General features: G+C 42.4%; 1 protein-coding gene across 6 annotated transcripts in view; it reads left to right on the top strand.

Annotated features, from left to right (window-relative positions):
• Positions 1 to 4,240: 4,240 nt before the first annotated feature.
• The window catches only part of LOC130357116 (interleukin-10 receptor subunit beta-like), a 52,677-nt gene continuing 33,906 nt past the window's right edge, over positions 4,241 to 23,011 (top strand). For 2 of the 6 annotated variants that reach the window (XM_056559513.1, XM_056559507.1), the window contains exons 1-2: positions 4,241 to 4,335; positions 13,319 to 13,422. In XM_056559513.1, coding sequence (XP_056415488.1) covers positions 13,374 to 13,422 — 49 coding nt within the window. In that variant the 5' untranslated portion in view covers positions 4,241 to 4,335; positions 13,319 to 13,373. Of the gene's footprint in view, positions 4,348 to 10,553; positions 10,676 to 11,007; positions 11,048 to 13,318; positions 13,423 to 23,011 lie in introns of all 6 variants that reach the window. The other 4 variants (XM_056559510.1, XM_056559509.1, XM_056559511.1 and 1 more) reach the window with 4 other exon arrangements.

Here is a 23,011-nt window from a genome sequence, read left to right as displayed (position 1 = left end):
GGTCGACTGCGGATCGCCATTATTTTTTCTTTTTGAAAACACGCAGCAATCTCACATGTAAATCCGCACCAAATCCTGCGGCTGTGGATATAATTGAGGATATGGAGATTTAGAAAAGATAATTAATTCATTAGGAAATGCGCAGGTGCAATTTTTCCACAGGAAATCCACAATGGACCCTTTGAAAGTGTCTTGAAATCCACTTATTTGAAAGTTTGGCTCAAGGTCTCCTTTATTTAGGGGTCTGATCTGAGTTCTCCTTTATTTAGGGGTCTGATCTGAGTTCTCCTTTATTTAGGGGTCTGATCTGAGTTCTCCTATATTTAGGGGTCTGATCTGAGTTCTCCTATATTTAGGGGTCTGATCTGAGTTCTCCTTTATTTAGGGGTCTGATCTGAGTTCTCCTATATTTAGGGGTCTGATCTGAGTTCTCCTTTATTTAGGGATCTGATCTGAGGTCTCCTTTATTTGGGGGTCTGGTTTGAGGTCTCCTTTATTTGGGGGTCTGATCTGAGGTCTCCTTTATTTAGGGGTCTGATCTGAGCTCTCCTTTATTTAGGGGTCTGGTCTGAGGTCTCCTTTAATTAGTGGCCTGATCTGAGGTCTCCTTTATTTAGGGATCTGATCTAAGGTCTACTTTATTTAGGGGTCTGTCTGAGGTCTCCTTTATTTAGGGGTCTGGTCTGAGGTCTCCTTTATTTAGGGGTGTGGTCTGAGTTCTCCTTTAATTAGTGGCCTGATCTGAGGTCTCATTTAGGGGTCTGGTCTGAGGTCTCCTTTATTTATTTAGGGATGTGGTCTGAGGTCTCCTTTATTTAGGGGTTTGATCTGAGGTCTCCTTTATTTAGAGATCTGATCTGAGGTCTCCTTTATTTTGGGGTCTGGTCTCAGTTCTCCTTTATTTACTGGTCTGAGCTCTCCTTTATTTACGGGTCTGGTCTGAGTTCTCCTTTATTTACAGGTCTGGTCTGAGGTCTCCTTTATTTACGGGTCTGGTCTGAGGTCTCCTTTATTTACGGGTCTGATCTGAGGTCTCCTTTATTTACAGGTCTGGTCTGAGGTCTCCTTTATTTACGGGTCTGATCTGAGGTCTCTTTTACTTACTGGTCTGGTCTGAGGTCTCCTTTATTTACAGGTCTGGTCTGAGGTCTCTTTTATTTACGGGTCTGGTCTGAGGTCTCCTTTATTTACGGGTCTGGTCTGAGGTCTCCTTTATTTACGGGTCTGATCTGAGGTCTCTTATTTACGGGTCTGGTCTGAGGTCTCCTTTATTTACGGGTCTGATCTGAGGTCTCTTTTACTTACTGGTCTGGTCTGAGGTCTCCTTTATTTACAGGTATGGTCTGAGGTCTCTTTTATTTACGGGTCTGGTCTGAGGTCTCCTTTATTTACGGGTCTGGTCTGAGGTCTCCTTTATTTACGGGTCTGATTTGAGGTCTCTTATTTACGGGTCTGGTCTGAGGTCTCCTTTATTTACGGGTCTGGTCTGAGGTCTCCTTTATTTACGGGTCTGGTCTGAGGTCTCCTTTATTTACGGGTCTGATCTGAGGTCTCCTTTATTTACAGGTCTGGTTTGAGGTCTCCTTTATTTACGGGTCTGATCTGAGGTCTCCTTTATTTACGGGTCTGATCTGAGGTCTCCTTTATTTACAGGTCTGGTTTGAGGTCTCCTTTATTTACGGGTCTGGTCTGAGGTCTCCTTTATTTACGGGTCTGATCTGAGGTCTCCTTTATTTACAGGTCTGGTTTGAGGTCTCCTTTATTTACGGGTCTGATCTGAGGTCTCCTTTATTTACGGGTCTGATCTGAGGTCTCTTATTTACGGGTCTGGTCTGAGGTCTCCTTTATTTATGGGTCTGGTCTGAGGTCTCCTTTATTTACGGGTCTGGTCTGATCTGGCGTTTAAGTTCTTAGGCTATGTTCACTTATCAACATTTCTGTGTGGAATTCCGCATTGGAAGTCTGCACAGAGATTTTGCAGCAGCAGAGTCTCGTTGAAATTCCATACGTACTTTGGATAGGGGGTAAGATGTTTAGGGGCGGAGTACTCCTTTAAGAACACAGTAAATTTTTATTTGTGTTTTTGATTTTTCCTCCTCGCCTTCCACGAACCATAACTCTTATCCTCCATCCACAGAACCATATGTGGGATTGTTTTTTGCGCAACAATTTGTACTTTATAATGACATTATTTATTTTTACCATATGTTTACAAATTAAATGTTTAAAATTGCCCGATTCTGACCCTTTATAACTTTCCAATTTTCTTCATGAACAGGGCTAATTTTTTAATTTAATTGAATTTTTTTTGGCTTATATTTGGCTTTTTAATAGCTTTTTATAATTTTTTATTTAAAAAAAAAGAATATGATGTGGACAAAAAAAGCAGCAATTTGGGCCTTTTTTTTTTTTTTTTTTTTTACGTGGATGCTGTTCACCGTACAGGATCATTAACATTATATATTTATAACATTATATTTTAAACAAATATGTTTATTATTTATTTTTTATGCTTTTATGGGTAATATGGAAAAAGGGAGCGATTTAAATTTTCATTGGGGAGGGGCTTATTTAAAAAAAAAAAAAAAATTTTGCATTTTTTTGTTCACTTTATATATCAGCAAAAAAAAAAAAAAATATGAAAAATGATCAAAAAGTCCCACCAAAACGAAAACTACAGATATTGGCGCAAAAAAAGTGTTAGGATATGTTCACACATCGGAATGTCTGCACGGAGAATCTAGGACTGCACAGGAATGAACCGTCATATAGACGGCCATGCATTCCGTGAGGACTCCGCATAAAAGAATGAACGCAAATGCCACCGTGTGCACAGTGCAGCAGAATCCAGTTGAATTCAATGGGACTCTGCTACAGCGGAATCTCTGTGCTGGACTCCAATGCAGAATCCAGCGCGGAAATTCTGCTGTGTGAACATGGCCTTATAGGGGTCAGAAGGGGATCATTGTAAACATACTAGTTTCTGTACATAAAGCAGAAAACAAAACCTATATAAATTGGGTATCAATGTAATAGTATGGACTAGGGATCGACCGATTATCGGTATGGCTGATATTATCGGCCGATAATCACGATTTTGGGCATTATCAGTATCGGCAATTACCTTGCCGATAATGCCCTGCCCCCCCCCCCCCCGCACCGCGACCACCACCCCACCGACCCGCCACACCGCACCCCCGACCCACCACGTCGCACCCCCTACCGTGATGCTGGGCGGTATACTGGTATGGATTTTTGCCCATACCGCTATACCGGTCGGGCCCCTCCCCCACCCTCCGAGTCAATAAAAAAATTAAACTTACCCGTAATGGGGGTGGTCCGGGCCATCCATCCTTCCACTGCATAGACGCCGCTACGCCAGGTGCGTCGCTGCGCACGGGCGTCACTGCGCAGCGGCGTCTATGCAGCGTACTAGGCCGGAGCCTGCCCGGAGTGGAGAAGATGACCGCCGGCGAAGAAGGACAGCCCGGACCGGTTCACTCTTCACCCGGAACGCCCCCGGACACTACAGGAAGGAAGGATGGATGGCCCGGACCACCCTGACAGGTAGGGGGAGAGAAGCGGGTGGTGGCGGCGGCGTAATATGGCCCCGCAAAAGCCACTGCAGATCATTGATTTAAAGCGCCCGCTTTAAATCAATGATCTGCAGCGGTGTTGCAGGGGGTTGAATAGCCGATAACTTATACCGGAATATCGGTATAAGTTATCGGCTATCGGCCCTAACCTGCACCGATTATCGGTATCGGCCCTAAAAAAACGATATCGGTCGATCCCTAGTATGGACATTACAAATGGTATGAGGAAGTTACAAATAGTATGAGGAAATTACAAAGTGGAATTGGTGGTGCAAAAAAACAAACCCCATATGGGTCTGTAGGTGGAAAATGAAAAGTATTAGGGTGATTAGAAAATGAAGAGAAAAGCAAAAACTATAAAACGCTGCGTCCTGGGGTTAATAAAAAATTTTTGGGTTAAAAATAAATAAAATTGTATCAACATATATAAAAATTCTAAACAAATTCTACAACAAACATTATGTAATACAATCGTGGTCAATATGTCGCAATGGGAGAAGGAAACGAAAACCGCACGGCGCCGCAAGACAGGGAGAGCTGCGCGTCCCCGAGACGCCTCATGAACTCACGTGACTTCCATGCTTCTCTGCTGCTATTTGTCAGATGGGTTGTCAATCAAATGTCTTCAGCCAATCAAAGCGCGTCTTCTCCCGACTCGCAGCCAGGCAGGGGCGGTGCGGGAGAGCAGTCATTGCTTTTCTCGGCAGACGATTAAGATGTGTTAAAGGAGCCGGAGGAGGTAAGGAGAGAGGTGTGTGCGCTCCCGGCTCTGCTACATGCTGCAACCATATGTGTGTCAGAGGGAAAGGCCTGCTGGGACTTGTAGTTCCGGTCGCAGCGCATAACGGCATGTGGCTTTGTTTACGTGCAGTGGGTGGCACCGCAGTTTATGCCTTGTATAGCACATTGTGCACTGTACGGTGGTGTTATGTGAGCATAGTAGTTATATGGCAACATACTGTAACCACTGTTTACGATATAGGTATTCTATATGGTGGTCTCCAACCAGTGACTCTCCAGCTGTTTCAGAACTACAACGCCCAGCATGCCTGGACAACCGAAGGTTGTCCAGGCATGCTGGGTGTTGTAGTTTTGAAACAGATGGATGCCGCTGGTTTTTATTGGCACTGTTATTTCCCCATTATATAGTGGTATTATCTTGGTACAGTATGGCACTGTTATTTCCCCATTATATAGTGGTATTATCTTGGTACAGTATGGCACTGTTATTTCCCCATTATATAGTGTATTATCTTGGTACAGTATGGCACTGTTATTTCCCCATTATATAGTGGTATTATCTTGGTACAGTATGGCACTGTTATTTCCCCATTATATAGTGGTATTACCTTGGTACAGTATGGCACTGTTATTTCCCCATTATATAGTGGTATTATCTTGGTACAGTATGGCACTGTTATTTCCCCATTATATAGTGTATTATCTTGGTACAGTATGGCACTGTTATTTCCCCATTATATAGTGGTATTATCTTGGTACAGTATGGCACTGTTATTTCCCCATTATATAGTGGTATTATCTTGGTACAGTATGGCACTGTTATTTCCCCATTATATAGTGGTATTATCTTGGTACAGTATGGCACTGTTATTTCCCCATTATATAGTGGTATTATCTTGGTACAGTATGGCACTGTTATTTCCCCATTATATAGTGGTATTATCTTGGTACAGTATGGCACTGTTATTTCCCCATTATATAGTGGTATTATCTTGGTACAGTATGGCACTGTTATTTCCCCATTATATAGTGGTATTATCTTGGTACAGTATGGCACTGTTATTTCCCCATTATATAGTGGTATTATCTTGGTACAGTATGGCACTGTTATTTCCCCATTATATAGTGGTATTATCTTGGTACAGTATGGCACTGTTATTTCCCCATTATATAGTGGTATTATCTTGGTACAGTATGGCACTGTTATTTCCCCATTATATAGTGGTATTATCTTGGTACAGTATGGCACTGTTATTTCCCCATTATATAGTGGTATTACCTTGGTACAGTATGGCACTGTTATTTCCCCATTATATAGTGGTATTATCTTGGTACAGTATGGCACTGTTATTTCCCCATTATATAGTGGTATTATCTTGGTACAGTATGGCACTGTTATTTCCCCATTATATAGTGGTATTATCTTGGTACAGTATGGCACTGTTATTTCCCCATTATATAGTGGTATTATCTTGGTACAGTATGGCACTGTTATTTCCCCATTATATAGTGGTATTATCTTGGTACAGTATGGCACTGTTATTTCCCCATTATATAGTGGTATTATCTTGGTACAGTATGGCACTGTTATTTCCCCATTATATAGTGGTATTATCTTGGTACAGTATGGCACTGTTATTTCCCCATTATATAGTGGTATTATCTTGGTACAGTATGGCACTGTTATTTCCCCATTATATAGTGGTATTACCTTGGTACAGTATGGCACTGTTATTTCCCCATTGTATGGTGGTATTACCTTGGTACAGAATGGCACTGTTATTTCCCCATTATATAGTGGTATTATCTTGGTACAGTATGGCACTGTTATTTCCCCATTATATAGTGGTATTATCTTGGTACAGAATGGCACTGTTATTTCCCCATTATATAGTGGTATTAACTTGGTACAGTATGGCACTGTTATTTCCCCATTATGTTGTGGTATTATCTTGGCACAGTATGGCACTGTTATTTCCCCATTATGTAGTGGTATTAACTTGGTACAGTATGGCACTTTTATTTCCCCATTATATAGTGGTATTATCTTGGCACAGTATGGCACTGTTATTTCCCCATTGTATAGTGGTATTATTTTGGCACAGTATGGCACTGTTATTTCCCCATTGTATGATGGTATTATTTTGGCACAGTATGGCACTGTTATTTCCCCATTGTATGATGGTATTATTTTGGCACAGTATGGCACTGTTATTTCCCCATTATATAGTGGTATTATTTTGGCACAGTATGGCACTGTTATTTCCCCATTATATGGTGGTATTATTTTGGCACAGTATGGCACTGTTATTTCTCCATTGTATGGTGGTATTATTTTGGCACAGTATGGCACTGTTATTTCTCCATTGTATGGTGGTATTATTTTGGCACAGTATGGCACTGTTATTTCTCCATTGTATGATGGTATTATTTTGGCACAGTATGGCACTGTTATTTCCCCATTGTATGGTGGTATTATTTTGGCACAGTATGGCACTGTTATTTCTCCATTGTATGGTGGTATTATTTTGGCACAGTATGGCACTGTTATTTCCCCATTGTATGATGGTATTATTTTGGTACAGTATGGCACTGTTATTTCCCCATTGTATGATGGTATTATTTTGGCACAGTATGGCACTGTTATTTCTCCATTGTATGGTGGTATTATTTTGGCACAGTATGGCACTGTTATTTCCCCATTATATAGTGGTATTATTTTGGTACAGTATGGCACTGTTATTTCTCCATTGTATGATGGTATTATTTCGGCACAGTATGGCACTGTTATTTCCCCATTGTATGGTGGTATTATTTTGGTACAGTATGGCACTGTTATTTCCCCATTGTATGGTGGTATTATTTTGGCACAGTATGGCACTGTTATTTCTCCATTGTATGGTGGTATTATTTTGGCACAGTATGGCACTGTTATTGTTTGCATCTATCTTTCCTGTAGAGAAACAATAAAGAGATTGTATAATACACACGATTGTGAGATTGTGCCGGTTTGGCCTCTGAGTTGTGCTGCACAGACATGCAGGTGTCCCGGTATATTAGCCGGCACTACTACTCCCAGTATTATGTATGTAGCTGTCAAAATAAAGGAAGCGGTGGTGATGACTTATATCCAATAATATTACCATAAGTTTCATCATTACATGAACAGTCCGCATATGGTCATTAAAGGGTTAAATATTAGATCGCTCGCATTCTTCAGGCATGTGGTCAGCGTGCAGCAGGTACTGCAGTGATCACCCGCTGAGGATGTATATAGTAAGGTGTCCTTATATACCATATATATATACTGTCCATATACAGCACTGCTGAGGATGTATATAGTAAGGTGTCCTTATATACCATATATATATATACTGTCCATATACAGCACTGCTGAGGATGTATATAGTAAGGTGTCCTTATATACCATATATATATACTGTCTATATATCCTCAGCAGTACTGTATATGGACAGTATATATATGGTATATAAGGACACCTTACTATATACATCCTCAGCAGTACTGTATATGGACAGTATATATATGGTATATAAGGACACCTTACTATATACATCCTCAGCAGTGCTGTATATGGACAGTATATATATATGGTATATAAGGACACCTTACTATATACATCCTCAGCAGTGCTGTATATGGACAGTATATGGTATATAAGGACACCTTACTATATACATCCTCAGCAGTGCTGTATAGGGACAATATATATATATATATATATATATATATATATATATATATATATATATGGACACCTTACTATATATATCCTCAGCAGTGCTGTATATGGACAGTATATATGGTACATAAGGACACCTTACTATATACATCCTCAGCAGTGCTGTATATGGACAGTATATATATGGTATATAAGGACACCTTACTATATATATCCTCAGCAGTACTGTATATGTAGTAAGGTATATAGGAGACTGCAGCTGGAGGTTTGACTGCTAGGAATCCCCCCCCCCAATCTTCTGCACGGGGCCCCGGCTCTCTGTTCTGCTATCTTCGGCTCTCCCATAGAGGTATATGGAGGGGGCGTAACATCCGCCACTTCGTGCAGGGGTTACCACTCACGTAGGGAGCTGGGGCCCAATTCAGGAGATCACAGGTGTTCCCAGTGGTCAAACCCCACAATCTAAAACTTTCATTGTGATACTTCTCCTATACTCACTGAGTGAGACGGGACATAACTTCTACCAGTGATCGGTTAAGCAGCATTCTAACGTAATGGGCCCCAGCATCAAGAAATGTAGGGTAACGGAGATCAGGTTGGAGCGGGAGGTAAATATAACTTTTTTCTTTCTTCATTTGTTTTTTAAAGGGATACTCCGGTGCCAGAAAGTTATATATATATATATTTGTAAATTACTTTTTCTATTAAAAAATCTTAATCCTTCCAGTACTTATCAGCTGCTGTATTCTCCAGAGGAAGTTGTGTAGTTCTTTCCAGTCTGACCACAGTGCTCTCTGCTGACACCTCTGTCCATGTCAGGAACTGTCCAGACCAGGAGCAAAATCCCCATAGCAAACATCTCCTGCTTTGGACAGTTCCTGACATGGACAGAGGTGTCAGCAGAGAGCACTGTGGTCAGACAGAAAAGAACTACATAACTTCCTCTGTAGTATACAGCAGCTGATAAGTACTGGAAGGATTAAGATTATTAATAGAAGTAATTTACAAATCTATTTAACTTTCTGTTGATAAAAAAAAAAAAAAAAAAAAAAAAAAATAGTTTTCCACCGGAGTACCCCTTTAAGCAAGCAGCCTGGAAACTGTTTTTAAATTATAAATCATTGTGGTTTCCACATCTATAGTCTGAGGTTTTTGCCTGTGCACACATATCTTTATTATTGACCGTTTGTTGTCCGGGCATGCTGGAAGATGTAGTTTTGCAACATCTGGAGGTCCACAGTTTGAAGACCACCGTTCTATTACCACTTGGGGCAGATCTTCGAGTGACCATTCCGCATCCGGTGTTTAGGTGATAAAACACGGTTTTGTCTTTGTTTAAACTGTAAAATATATCCCATGACTGCTGTTTCAGGAAAGAATTAAAAAACAAACCACGTTTTTGTTATGCAACTTACAGTTTTTTTCCATAATAATTGCCAAAAAAAGAAGGGGAAAAAAAGCACTTTGTTACAATAGCTGGATCTTGTCATGCAGACTTCCTCATCTGTATAAATTTACCAATTTTATGTTATCCCAAGATTAAAAATGATCTGCTATCCACAGTATAGAGAATAACCAGCTGATGTGAGGGGGGGGGGGGGGGGGTCCATCCACGAGGACCCTTACCGATAACAAGGCCAAATGTCACATACTTGGCCACCACTCCATTCATTCTCTACAGGGCTTTCGAACATTGCCGAGCACTGATTTTGGCAATGTTTGTAAGCCCCATAGAGAATAAATGAAGCAGAGGCTGACTGTCCCTTTTCTCGGGGAAAACTGTGTGTGTGTGTGTGTGTGTTTGTGTGTGTTTGTGTGTGTGTTTGTGTGTGTGTGTGTGTGTTTGTGTGTGTGTGTGTGTTTGTGTGTGTGTGTGTGTTTGTGTGTGTGTTTGTGTGTTTGTGTGTGTGTGTGTGTTTGTGTGTGTGTTTGTGTGTGTTTGTGTTTGTGTGTGTTTGTGTGTGTGTCGGACGCCAGATTTATAATAAATAAAAAAATAAAAATAAACACTCCATAAATGTCATAGCAAGCGCTTGGAACTCTGCCACTAAACAAAAAACGCCAAAGAAGAGTGAGAATACACCAAGTGGGGTTGGCGTTTCATGTTTCCCTATTCAGCTATCATCTGGCGGCTGTGTTTTTACTGCCGAAAAGAAAGTTTGCAACGAATGTGGGATTTTTTTTCACCCACTTCTTCCTTCTGAATTCCGTACCTTCATCCATTGGAAAAACCACAACATCTAGTTATGGCGCATGCGAAAGTTTGTTTCCCATTGTGGTTAATATCACTGTCACAGCTGTTCTCTGGCATCGCAAGTAAGAAAGATGTTGGGGTGTAAAGGATAAAGGGGGAGATTTATCAAGGGATTTAGAGCTGTTTTTTTTTTTTTTTGCTTACAAATGTCGTACAGAAAGTCGCACGTGCGCCTAAGTAAATTTTTGTGCAACTTTTGGCTGTAAGCAAAAAGCAACAAAAGAGCTTACTAAAGTAAAATTCATTTTTCACTTTGCAGTGGTCAAGGATTTATCAAGTGCGAAAGTCGAACAAAAAGTCGCAACAGCCCGGACCTGGCTTACAAAACTTGCTTTGGAGAGCGGAATAAAAGCATAGTCTGCCGGCCTCATTCCGTTTTCGGTAAACAGTAGAATGATGTGCTTTACAAAACAGCTCAGTCTTGGTCTCATCATTTATTAATTTTTTTTTCTTCCGTCCACGCCCAGGGAGATTAGCTACAGTGCCATGGGTTGCAAACTTCTTGATAATGTTGCGCACTGTGGACAAAGGCAAATCTAGATCTCTGGAGATGGGCTTGTAACCTTGAGATTGTTGATATTTTTCCACAATTTTGGTTCTCAAGTCCTCAGACAGTTCTCTTCTCCTCTTTCTGTTTTCCATGCTTAGTGTGGCACACACAGACGCACAATGCAAAGACTAAATGAACTTCTCTCCTTTTTATCTGCTTTCAGGTGTGATTTTGATATTGCCCACACCTGTTACTTGCCCCAGGTGAGTGTAAAGAAGCATCACATGCTTGAAAAATCTTATTTTTGCAAAAGTTTTAAAAGGTGGCAATAATTATGTCGGGGGACGTTGGTGATTGGTATAGGATGAATGGGGAGAGGCTGGCTCCTATCCTCCTTAAATTGTTTCATTCGATGGCTGTTAGGGATTCTCTTCCTGACTCAATGAAGGAGGTGTTGATTGTGGTACTCCCCAAGCCAGGAAATGCCCTGTTGTTGCCTGATTCTTATAGACCTATCTCCCTTTTAAATGTTGACATTAAGATCTTGGCTAGAGTACTGGCTACTCGCCTAAGTGGTGTCATCTCCTCCATCATTCATCCTGACCAAACTGGGTTGATGCCGGGTAGAGCTACTGGTCAATAGGGGAGGGTTTTCCTACTGGAGTGGTAGTTAGTCTGGATGTCTATAAGGCTATATTTGTGGGAGGTCTTGGGTGCATTTGGGTTTGGGCCCCGTTTTTGTGCTTGGGTTTGTTATATGATAGTTCTAGGGCCCGCATCTGCATTATCTTGGAACGAGTCAGGGGTACCCACCGTCTCCCTTCCTTTTTGCTCCAGCGGTTGAGCCTCTGGCAGCAGCTATTTGCAGTGACCCCACTATCTGTGGTATCCCCAGGGATTCTATTGTAGAGAAGTTTTCCCTTTATGTGGAGGACACGTTAGTATACTTGGCGGATGCGGAGGGGTCTCTCCTGTCTCTAATCAACCTACTTGACCCGTTTGGTTGGATTTCGGGCTTACGGGTCAACTGGGCTAAGTCCTCTCTAATGTCGCTCTCACCTGGGGTCTCCCTTCCTTCCTCTCTTCCAGCGGGTGTACAGGTGGTCTCTCATTTTAGAAACCTAGGGGTGGAAGTCACTGTGTCCCTAAATGAAAAATTTTCCCTGAATTTGGAACCGCTCTTATGCCCCACTGTGGAGCGGTTGAAGGCCTGGTCCTCACTCCCTCTATCCTTAGCTGGCAGGATCAAAATAATCAAAATGATTATATTCCTAAATTCCTTTACCTCTTTCATTTAGCTCCCCTGATTCCTCCTAAGAAATATTTTAATACATTGTGTGGTGCTCTGTGATCCTTCTGTTGGCAGGGAAAGCCTCCCAGACTTGGTTGGGCCCTTCTCCAGGCTCCTAAACGGCATGGCGGCTTGGCTGCCCCTGATGTGTATAACTATTTTTTTGCCTCTCAACTGGTCTATGCAGCGTGGTGAATTGACCTGAATCTGTCGAATTCGGCTACAGCCTTGGCTGGTGCGCTTATGGGTTCCTCTGAAGCTCTTACTAACTCACTCTACAGGTGTCACTCTCGCTCTTTTCTTCTTCTCCCTCTTCAAACTTTAGCTAAAGTGTGGTCCCTGGTGTCAGGCAAATCTCCGCAGCCTCTGGTATCTCCTAGGGCACCCTTGTGGGGGAATGTGCATTTTTCTCACCTGCTTGGGTTATAGGAGGCCAGTTTCTGGGAAACTCATGGAGTCAATTTTGTGATCCACCTTGTGATCCACTAAGCCCTCCCCCCCGGCTAGATTGTCCCAGTAGGTCTTATTTGGCATGGGGCTGTCTAATATGGGAGGGGGCTGGGTTGGGGTTACCGGTAAGTGTTCTTGAGTGAGTGCTTGGTTGTCTGTCTGTGCTGAGTCTTCTCCGGTTGGGTCTCAGATGTGCCCTTCTTTACTGTTGACGAATGTTTATGCATACCTTTTGACTTCCTGTTATTATTGTGGAGTCGGTCTCTGGGACCTACGGAAGCTGTTGTTTATGTTCTTTTTACCTTGTTGGTAATGTCTGTTTCTTAAAGTGCAAAAAATAAATAAATGGGTCCGATCCTTCTTCTTTTTTTGAGCCAATCGGACCCTGAAATGGGTCAGATGCAAACTGCTACTACCGTGTCATGACAGACCCCATTCACTTTCGCTGACCCGGTAATTTTACAGGATTTTAGTGGAGAAAAAATAGAGCTTGCACTCTTTCTTTCTCTGCTAAACTCCTGTCCCTTTGGCTTGATGAATTGCTGAGGGAACTCCGAATAGCGGAGTCCGACAGCAATGGGAATGAGGCCTTACCTCTTTGCTTCTAGTGTAATACTCTGATTTTCTCTATATCCGCTATGTGAGAATATACCCTTAAAGTGGACCTGTATACCAAAGGACAATAGGTCCCGTATATTGAAGCCATAGGGCAGTTCTTGTTGTTAGGCTGTTGCCTTCACAATATCATTTAAGCTTTGTGTCTTATATTGTGATTTTATTTCTCTTTCTGCAGGTTTCAGAACATGGTCAGGAAAAGGATGTGATGCGGTGTGTGATCTGCACCCGATATGATGGGGCTGCAAGCTTTTTTCCTTGCTTGCTATTGTGTGTTACAAGGTAAGTGAGTGATGTTGCCTGGTCATGAGGATTGTATTAGTTTTCTCATCTGCAACCACAACATGTACACGCCGTTCTTTACCCTAAGCCACAACCACACTTAAAATTTTAATTTTTACCTGTTCGCCTCTAAGACATCACTTAAATATTTTTCCATCCACAGACCCATATGAGGGCCTGTTTCTTTGTGCAACCAATTGAACTTTGCAATGACACCCCTAAATTTATATTTTTATATTGTATTGTTTTTGGTTGTGCCTTACATAATATTGGTGGGCAGAAAGTAAAAAAAAAACAAAAAAAAAAAAAAAGGCAGCTTTGTAAATTTAGGTGAGTTTTTTGTTTTTTCGCAGTTCACTTTATAGTGACACTGTATTCTGTGGGTCATTACGATCCAAATGATGCCCATATTTAGATAGCTAACTTTTTTTTATTTTTTTTTAAATCAGATAATTTTTATTAAAGATTTTACAAACATTTTAAAGCAACATACAGACAATAAACCCCACCCCACAAAGAAACAATCCATCTCTACCCCTATACAGCGCATAACGCACATTAGTAAGCCAAAGTTCCATTAACCTTCAGACCCAATGGTCTCTCTCAGAGCTGCAACAAACGGCACCTACATGCGTTCCAGTAAAGCCACAAAGAGAGGGTACAAATAAAAACGCAAGAATTAGAAAGAAAAGAGCCACATTCACAGAACTCCAGCAGGCAAGCTAGCACAACATTCCGAAGACAGGTTTAGAATGTACAGTCATCTATGAATCAGTCAATGGGGGGGTCAAAGTGGTTCACCCAGGGTCCCCAGATACCATCAAATTTCCTAACAACTTTAGGAGATGGTCTGATCCAGAACTGTGCTATAAGTTTCCTGGCCTGATATAACACACGTAAAATTCCCACTTCTCTCAAGGAGGGTTCCTGATCGCAGCCTATAAGGCCAAGTAGACACACCTTAGGGGTTGCACTCAATGTTACCCCGTAAACGGTCGTAATAAGTCGTATCACATCATTCCAATATGCATGTAAGACAGGGCAAGCCCACATCATATGCAACAGGTGAGCCTCCAACTCAGCACACCTGGGGCAAGAAGAGTCAGACCGAACACCAATGTTATGTAGGAATAGTGGGGTTTTATACACTCTCTATGCAAAAAGAATAATTGTGATAGCCTATTAGACTCTGACAAAGATAGAGATGGGGTAAGAGAGAGCACTATAGTCCATTCCTCATCACTCAACCCACCAAGGTCCCTCTCCCATTTTGCGCGAACCGTCAAGGGGAAACGCTCATGTTAGAAATTTAACAACTCTCCATGTAACCAAGAAATGATACCGGCAGATTCCCGTTTTGTAACCACGGATTCTAGGACCCTGTTAGACTGTATCTCCATCAGCCGTAGCCGATTCTGAGTTTCATACACATGACGGAGTTGCAGGTATCTGTAAAATGAGGAGCGCAGTACAACAAACTCCTCCTGCAAATCCTCAAAAGATCTCACAACCCCCTGTACAGCTAGCTGCCCCAGTTAACTTTTTTTATTTAATTCTATAGGAGCTCCAAAGAGACCCGAGTCTAACACTCGGGCATTATCTGTACTACCATAGAAATGAATTGAGTTTGTGCCTTCTAGAGGTAGACGACACAAGCTCCTCACTGAGCGAGACGGGGTCCCGTTCCAGAGATCGCACGGGGGGTGGGGGGTCCCAACGGTCAGACCCCCAGCGATCGGCTACTTATCCTCTATCCAGTGGATACGGGATAAGCTAATTTTGGCTGCAGTACCCCTTAAAGAGTACCTGTTAATAGTGTTCCTTCTGTAATAAGCAGACACTTTCCCACTCACTTGCTTTTAAAATGATCAACATAAATATGTTTAAAATGTAATAGAAAAAACGGCCACTAGGTGGCTCTGTTCTGTTCCCGGCCACAAATAATACATTGAGTTTGGTCTCCTCCCGGTCTGGCAGGAGACCAAAATTATGAAGTGCTTCTCTGCACTGAGCTTGATTGACAGCTGCACAGAGCCTCACTGAAACATGCAAAGAGCCTGAGGTCTTCTATTCATCACAGCACTGCAACCATGTGAGGGCGGAAGTGGTCCCCCAACAGGCTTCAGTGATGTCATGCCTGCTGGGAAACGTTCGTTTAGAAATGTTTATTTGGTGACATGTACTTTTTAAGTCATACTTAAGTAAAAAGAATAATAAGTAAAATGAGTCGCCAGTGGAGTGTTTGGAATGCTGGGTACCGATGTCATGCCCATAAGACCATCACTGTCAATCATGGCGCAGCACTGCGCTATAAAACGTGTTATGCAAGGTCATACAACATTGTGTCTGGGTGATTTTGCAATGTATACACTCGTGATAAACACCAACACATGACTGGTACTGTGAATAAAGCCACCTCTGCAAAAGATGTGACCTTTATACAGGGACAAGTATGTCACACATTGTAATTCACACTTCCCCTTTTGTTCTTTTCTTAGTCTGCCCATCCAGGAACCTCCAGTTTTATCAACTCAATTGATATCTTTGTTAAGAATTGTAAAGTCCATTAGGTGCTCGCTCACCCCTTCCATCCAGCCATTTTAGGGTGTATTTACATCCTGCAGAATTTTTGCAGATTTTGCAGCACAATCCTTTGCAATTTGCAGTGCTGTGGATGTGGATTTAAAGGGGTACTCCACTGGCCAGCATTTAGTTCCGAACACTGCGTACGCGCTTGCAGGGGTACGTGACGTCACAGCCACGCCCCCTAGTGACGTCACACCACGCCCCTCCATTTATGTTTATAGGAGGGGGCGTGACCGGGGGTACCCAGTTGCAGAGGAAATTATTTTCTTTTTGGAACACAGAGCTCTCTGCTGACATCATGAGCACAGTGCTCTCTGCTGACACCTCTGTCCATTTTAAGAACTGTCCAGAGTAGGAGAAAATCCCCATAGAAAACATATGCTGCTCTGGACAGTTCCTAAAATGGACAGAGATGTCAGCAGAGAGCACTGTGGTCATGATGTCAGCACAGAGCACTGTGTTCCAAAAAGAAAATAATTTCCTCTGTAGTATTCAGCAGCTAATAAGTACTGAAAGGGTTAAGATTTTTTAATAGAAGTAATTTACAAATCTGTTTAACTTTCTGGCACCAGTTGAGTTAAAAAAAAATAGAAATAAAAAAGTTTCCACCGGAGTACCCCTTTTAATGCTAGGCCAACCCTCAGGATAGGCCATCAAAATTAGACAAGCGGGGGTCTAACTCCCAGAACCCCCACCAAACGTGCAAGACTATTCATAGTTGTAAACGGTGTACTATTTGTGGAAGCAGTGCACGGTACAGCACTGTTGTACGGTACAACTAGTGCTACAAATAGTGCGGTAGTTTCATATACAGTAGGTTTGCCTACCGATCCTGAGAACAGATGGATGTCACCAGTTCAAATTGTTCATAGTCACTCTCCATTATAGGCTGCATTCACACCACGTTTTGTACATACGGGTGCAGGATCCGGCTGGGGGAGGGGAAAACCGGGTGCTCCCGTACCCCAGCCGGATCAGCCCGTAAGTCAAACGGTGACTCCGGTCGGCTCAGTTTTGACCTGTATCCGGTTTTGTGACACTACGGTACCCGGTTTTCCCCTCCCCCAGCCGGATCCGGCACCCGTATGTACAAAACGTGGTGTGAATTCAGCCAAAGTCAATAAAAAGATAGTTTTGCTGAAAGATTCCATAGCCATTGCTGGTAGTAAAGATAAGCCTATTCTCCATAAGTCACACAATTCTGCTGTCACTGCAAAATGTAATAAATGCTGATGCAGACGATGAAGAGTTTCCTGAAAGGACAGTGGAATTATTTGTAAATGTTTCATAAAAAAAAAGATTACACAAAGTAAATAAAAAGACAATGAGGAATTCATATCTTATATTAAAGGGGTACTCCGGTGAAAAAAAATAATATTTTTTTTTAATCAACTGGTGCCAGAAAGTTAAACAGATTTGTAAATGACTTCTATTTAAAAATCTTAATCCTTCCGGTATTTATTAGCTGCTGTATGCTACACAAGAAGTTGTATTTCTTTCTGGAATTATTTTAAGTCTGACCACAGTGCTCTCTGCTGACACCTCTGTCTGTCTGAGGAACTGTCCAGAGTACAAGCAATTCCCCATAGGAAACCTCTCCTGCTCTGGACAGTTCCTGATATGGACAGAGGTGTCAGCAGAGAGCACTGTGGTCAGACTGGAAAGAAATTCAAAAATAAAAAAAACTTCCTGTAGAGCATACAGCAGCTGATAAGTACTGGAAGGATTAAGATTTTGTAATAGAAGTAATTTACAAAACTGAAGAAGGAAAAGTGGAACGCCTGGCACTCTTAAAACTCCAAGTTCATTGCAGCTTTAAAATCATCAGGAACAAGGTGAACAAATGGTCAGCAAGCACGATTGACGCATTTTGAGTCTTCAACTCTTTAACGAAACCTATAGCATGTGCAACATTGTAACGTATTTATAGTCAGGGGGCAGGAGGGGGAGTGGACAGTGATAGTCAACACCTGTTTGGGTATTAAAGGGGTACTCCGGTGGAAAACTTTTTATTTATTTATTTATTTATTTTTATCAACTGGTGCCAGAAAGTTAAACAGATTTGTAAATTACTTCTATTAAAAAATCTTAATCCTTCCAGTACTTATTAGCTGCTGAATACTACAGAGGAAATTATTTTCTTTTATGGAACACAGAGCTCTCTGCTGACATCATGACCACAGTGCTCTCTGCTGACATCTCTGTCCATTTTAAGAACTGTCCAGAGTAGGAGAAAATCCCCATAGCAAACATATGCTGCTCTGGGCAGTTCCTAAAATGTACAGAGATGTCAGCAGAGAGCTCTGTGTTCCAAAAAGAAAAGAATTTCCTATGTAGTATTCAGCAGCTAATGAGTACTGGAAGGATTAAGATTTTTAAATGGAAGTAATTTACAAATCTGTTTAACTTTCTGGCACCAGTTGATTAAAAAAAAAAAAAAATTCCAACGGAGTACCCCTTTAACCCCCTTTGGACTTTCACTGAGCGCTCTCGCACCTCTTACACATAGTTGCCAATATTGGCTGGTGAAAACATATCATCTGAACAAGCAAAAAATATGAAATAAACATAAAAACAATAATAGCTGAAACAAGTACAAAGACATAAAGCGGCAATTTCTTAATAATGAAAAAATAAATCCGCACGGTTGTTCAGCCCTTTTGGCTGGAAACAGTAAAACAAATCTATCCACAGGGTCTCTTAAAGGGGTACTCCGGCGCTAAGACATCTTATACCCTATCAAAAGGATAGGGGATAAGATGCTTGATCGAGAGGGTCCCGCTGCTGGGGACCCCCGTGATCTTCCACACCGCAGCCCGTTAGAATCATCCCCCGGAGCGTGCTCGCTCCAGGTCTGATTACTGGCGATCACAGGGACGGAGCATAGTGACGTCACGGCTCCGCCCCTGTGTGACTTCACGCTCCACCCCCTCAATGTAAGCCTATGAAGGGGGCGTGGCAGCTGTCACGCCCCCTCCATAGACTTGTATTGAGGGGGATCGCCAGTAATCAGAATCCGCCTCCGGAGCGTGCTCACTCCGGGTCTAACGGGGTGCGGCGTGGAAGATCACGGGGGTCCCCAGCGGCGGGACCCCCGCGATCAGGCATCTTATCCCCTATATTTGGATAGGGGATAAGAGGTCTTGGCGCCGGAGTACCCCTTTAAGTGCTTTCAACCAGTTGCCTTCTGTAATTTATTAATGAACTCTTTCAATGGCAAAATAACGCATGCAGGAAACATGACCAGCGTGAACATCACGAAAGTGACGAGATACATTGGACGCATTCGGTGAATTGGTTGCACCGCTGATATGTTCTTGAATGCGTTTTTTTTACACTTCTTTTAGTAGAACCAATATATGTCAAGCTACAATTGGAGCATGTTATCTTATATATTACAAAACAAGAATCGTAATTAAGAAATTCTCTGATCTCATTTTGTTGGAGCTTATACATTTTGTTAAAGGGTACCTTTCATCAAAATTGTTTTTGTTATATTATAGATTAATGTATTCAGAATAACTTTCCAATAGCATGTTAGTAAAAAATATGCTTCTTTCTATTTCATTTTCCACTTTGAAAAAATGACCACTAGGGGTCTCCCTACCAGTCCCTTTTTATAGATTTCACACTCATGCTGGAGTCCTAAATCTCAGACTGCAGCCGGGACACAGACAACTCCCCGGCAGGGAGCAATGCTGAGTTTGTCTGTGTCCCAACTGCAGTCTGCAGGTTTTTTTGATGAAAGGTACCGTTTAAAATGATATTTTCAGATACTCAGACAGGACCAGCTTTGGATATTTGTTTACAATTGCCTTAAAGGGGTACTCCGGTGGAAAACATTTTTTTTTTTTTTTTTTTTTAAATCAACTGGTGCCAGAAAGTTAAACAGATTTGTAAATTACTTCTATAAAAAAATCTTTACCCTTCCAGTAAATTTAGCAGCTGGGGATTTGCTTCTACTCTGGACAGTTCCCGAGACACGTGTCATCAGAGAGCACTTAGACAGAAAAGAACAACTCAACTTCAGTAGCTCATAAGTACTGGAAGGATTAATATTTTTTAATAGAAGTAATTTACAAATCTGTTTAACTTTCTGGAGCCAGTTGATATATATTTTCCTGGATAACCCCTTTAAGCTAAAACTAAACAATCTATGTGGAATAAAGATCTCTGGCTTTTTCCAGCAGTGCTGAGGGACCGCCATGGGGGCTAACATTTACCTGGTGGCCTTCAAGGATGAGTTTGTATATTTTCCCCCTAATAGCTGTCTACAATATATATCAGTGTTTCCCAACCAGGGTGCCTCCAGTTGTGGCAAAACTACAACTCCCAGCATGCCCGGACAGCTAAAGGCTGTTCGGTCATGCTGGGAGTTGTAGTTTGGCCACAGCAGGAGGCACCCTGGTTGGGAAACACTGATGTATAGATAATAATTTTGTATTCAGTATCTGGAGATGTTCTCGGCTATTGTGACATGACGTGATGTGTTTTTTAAGTTGTTTTTTATTTTATTTTGTAGTCTTGGGCTGTCTGCACTAAACGCCCTCTAACATTCCCTCTTTGTTCTATTATTAAAGGGGTTGTCCAGCATAAGAAAAATGTCACTTCTCTTTTGCAAATACAGACTTACTCTTCTCCAAAGGTCATTTGTAATACTGCAACTCTGGCCCATTCACTTTAATGGAGACGAGCTGCAATACCAGACACAACCTGTGGAAAAGAGTGGTGCTGTTTTTACAAGGAAGAAGCAGCATTTTTCTTATCCTGGACAGCCCCTTTAAGACTTTATTTACTGATCTAGCAGATTACTAACGTATATTAAAGGAGAAGTATCGTGTAAGAACACGTATCCCCTATCCAAAGGATGGAGGATACGTTTTAGATCCCGGAGGTCCAAGCGCTGGGGCTCCCCGGGTCTCTCCTTAACAGCTGTGCATCATGACCCCTGTCCGAAGTGGGGGCCACCACGCCCCCTCCATATAGCTCTATAGGAGAGCCATTCTGCAATCTTTGGCTCTCCCATAGAGCTATGTAGAGGGGGCATGGCGGCCCCTGCTTCGGGTGGGGGTCGTGACGCACGGCTGTGAAGGAGAGCCAGGGCTCCAAACAGGAAATTGCGAGGGGCCCCGGCGCTCGGACCCTCCGCAATCTAAAACGTATCCCCTATTCTTTGGATAGGGGATAAGTTTTCTTAAATAATACTTCTTCTTTAAAGGGGTACTCCACTAGCCAGCATGGAACTAAATGTTCCTAACACTGTTTTCATGCTTCAGGGGTCGCTTCAGGGGTCGGCCACGCCCCCCTCATGACGTTACGGTTGGCTGACCGCCGCAGCGCGAAAACAGCGTTCAGAACATTTAGTTCCACGCTGGCTAGTGGAGTACCCCTTTTAAAGGTAAGTTCAGAGCTGTACGACTAATCAAACATGTCCATTGCTGCGTCAAGATTGGTGAACGACTCTGTTAAAGTGTACCCGTCAGATCCCCAAAAAAAATTTTTTTTTTTAATATATCACTTAGTACCTAATCCTGACCATGTACATAAAATTTTTGTGTGTCTAGCACCTTAATTTATTTTTTATTACACTTTTAATTTAGCTCAGTAGTCTGAATTCCTCTCAAAGGAAGGGGGCGTGGCCTCACTGTGCAGGTCTCCGCCCCCTCCCTCAGTATGCTGTCTGCTCACATCTCCCCAGCCTGTCCTCACTAACAGTAGCGGGACACAAGCTGACAGTGGGAGGATTTTTCCTCCAGCTATGAGCCCTGCGCTCACAGCTGTCAATCAAGGAAGTGTGTCCATGACATAGGTGATGATGCATGGACACAGCAGGACTAGTATGGGCCCAAGCAGGCGGAGGGGGGGGGCGCAGTTGTTTGACTGGCTTTTTCTGTAAATACTGAAAATTTTCTAATGAAAGCAATTGCAAAACCTATTGGTTATACATGCTTTACAACATATCAAAAGTTTTTTTTTCTCTGACAGCGCCCATTTAAAGAGGTTTTCTGAGATCTGCAAAAAGTTAGCAAAAGGAAAAATATGACATGACAACTCATCACACATTTCCCACCTAATAAATCCCCCACCACTCTGGTGCAGGGCCGGCTCTGACAATAGGCAAATTAGCCAGCTGCCTAGAGCGCCCTCTTGATGGGGGGCGCGGATCTGTCTGCCACAAGAAAGTTAGACAACCAGTATCCAAACCAGTAACTCAGCCAGCAGCATGAGGAGGAGATTTGTTACACTGTGTCACCCCAGTAGTTAGGTGGGGTGTGTCAAAGGGCGGGGTAAGGGGCAGAGTCAAGGGGGCGGCAAAATTAGCTTTTGCCTAGGGTGACAAAAATCCTTGCACCAGCTTTGCTCTGTTGTTAAACACATGTCCAAGATCTGCCCTGGCTCTTCCGAGACCTCTGTCTTGTCCAGGATCTGGACCAGCTCTTTACTCTCTGCCCTGCATGGTTACTGGATCAGCCGACACCACTGGATGATGTTGTGGTCAGAAGACTTTAGGAACAAGTCTGTGCCTGGTTATATGGTATTTTCTGAGTGCTTTAGTGTTGTCTGAATATTGTTTTCATTACTGCTGCTAATCTTTGGACTGTTAGACCCCTGACTTTTATGGGACTACATTTTTTGCTTGGTCCCAGGATTGCTGCAGTTTTTAGTTTTACAGCTTGAATTCTAGACTTTGCTTCTGTTATAAACCTCTGGCTTGCTGTGACTTTTAGTTCTTCAATTTAAACAGTTGCTTTGTTACCAGACTGTGCTCACACACACGCTTTCGTATTACCTCTGCTTACGTGGCTTTGCCAACCCCTGCCGACGGACAACATCAGTCCGGAGATTCCGAGTGTGCCCGGCGCTAGGACCATGTGGACATTGCCCCATAAACAGCAACGTCTTCCATGCAGATTCTGCCTAAAGAATAACAGAAAATCCGTAGTCCGTGCTGTGCAGCAGTATCCCATTGGCAGCATTCCACTCGGAAAGTCTGCAGTGGGAA

Source organism: Hyla sarda, chromosome 2, assembly GCF_029499605.1.
Source record: "Hyla sarda isolate aHylSar1 chromosome 2, aHylSar1.hap1, whole genome shotgun sequence".
Classification (NCBI taxonomy): Eukaryota; Metazoa; Chordata; class Amphibia; order Anura; family Hylidae; genus Hyla; species Hyla sarda.
Note: the sequence above shows the minus strand (reverse complement) of the source record. Positions and strands in the feature narration are given on the sequence as shown.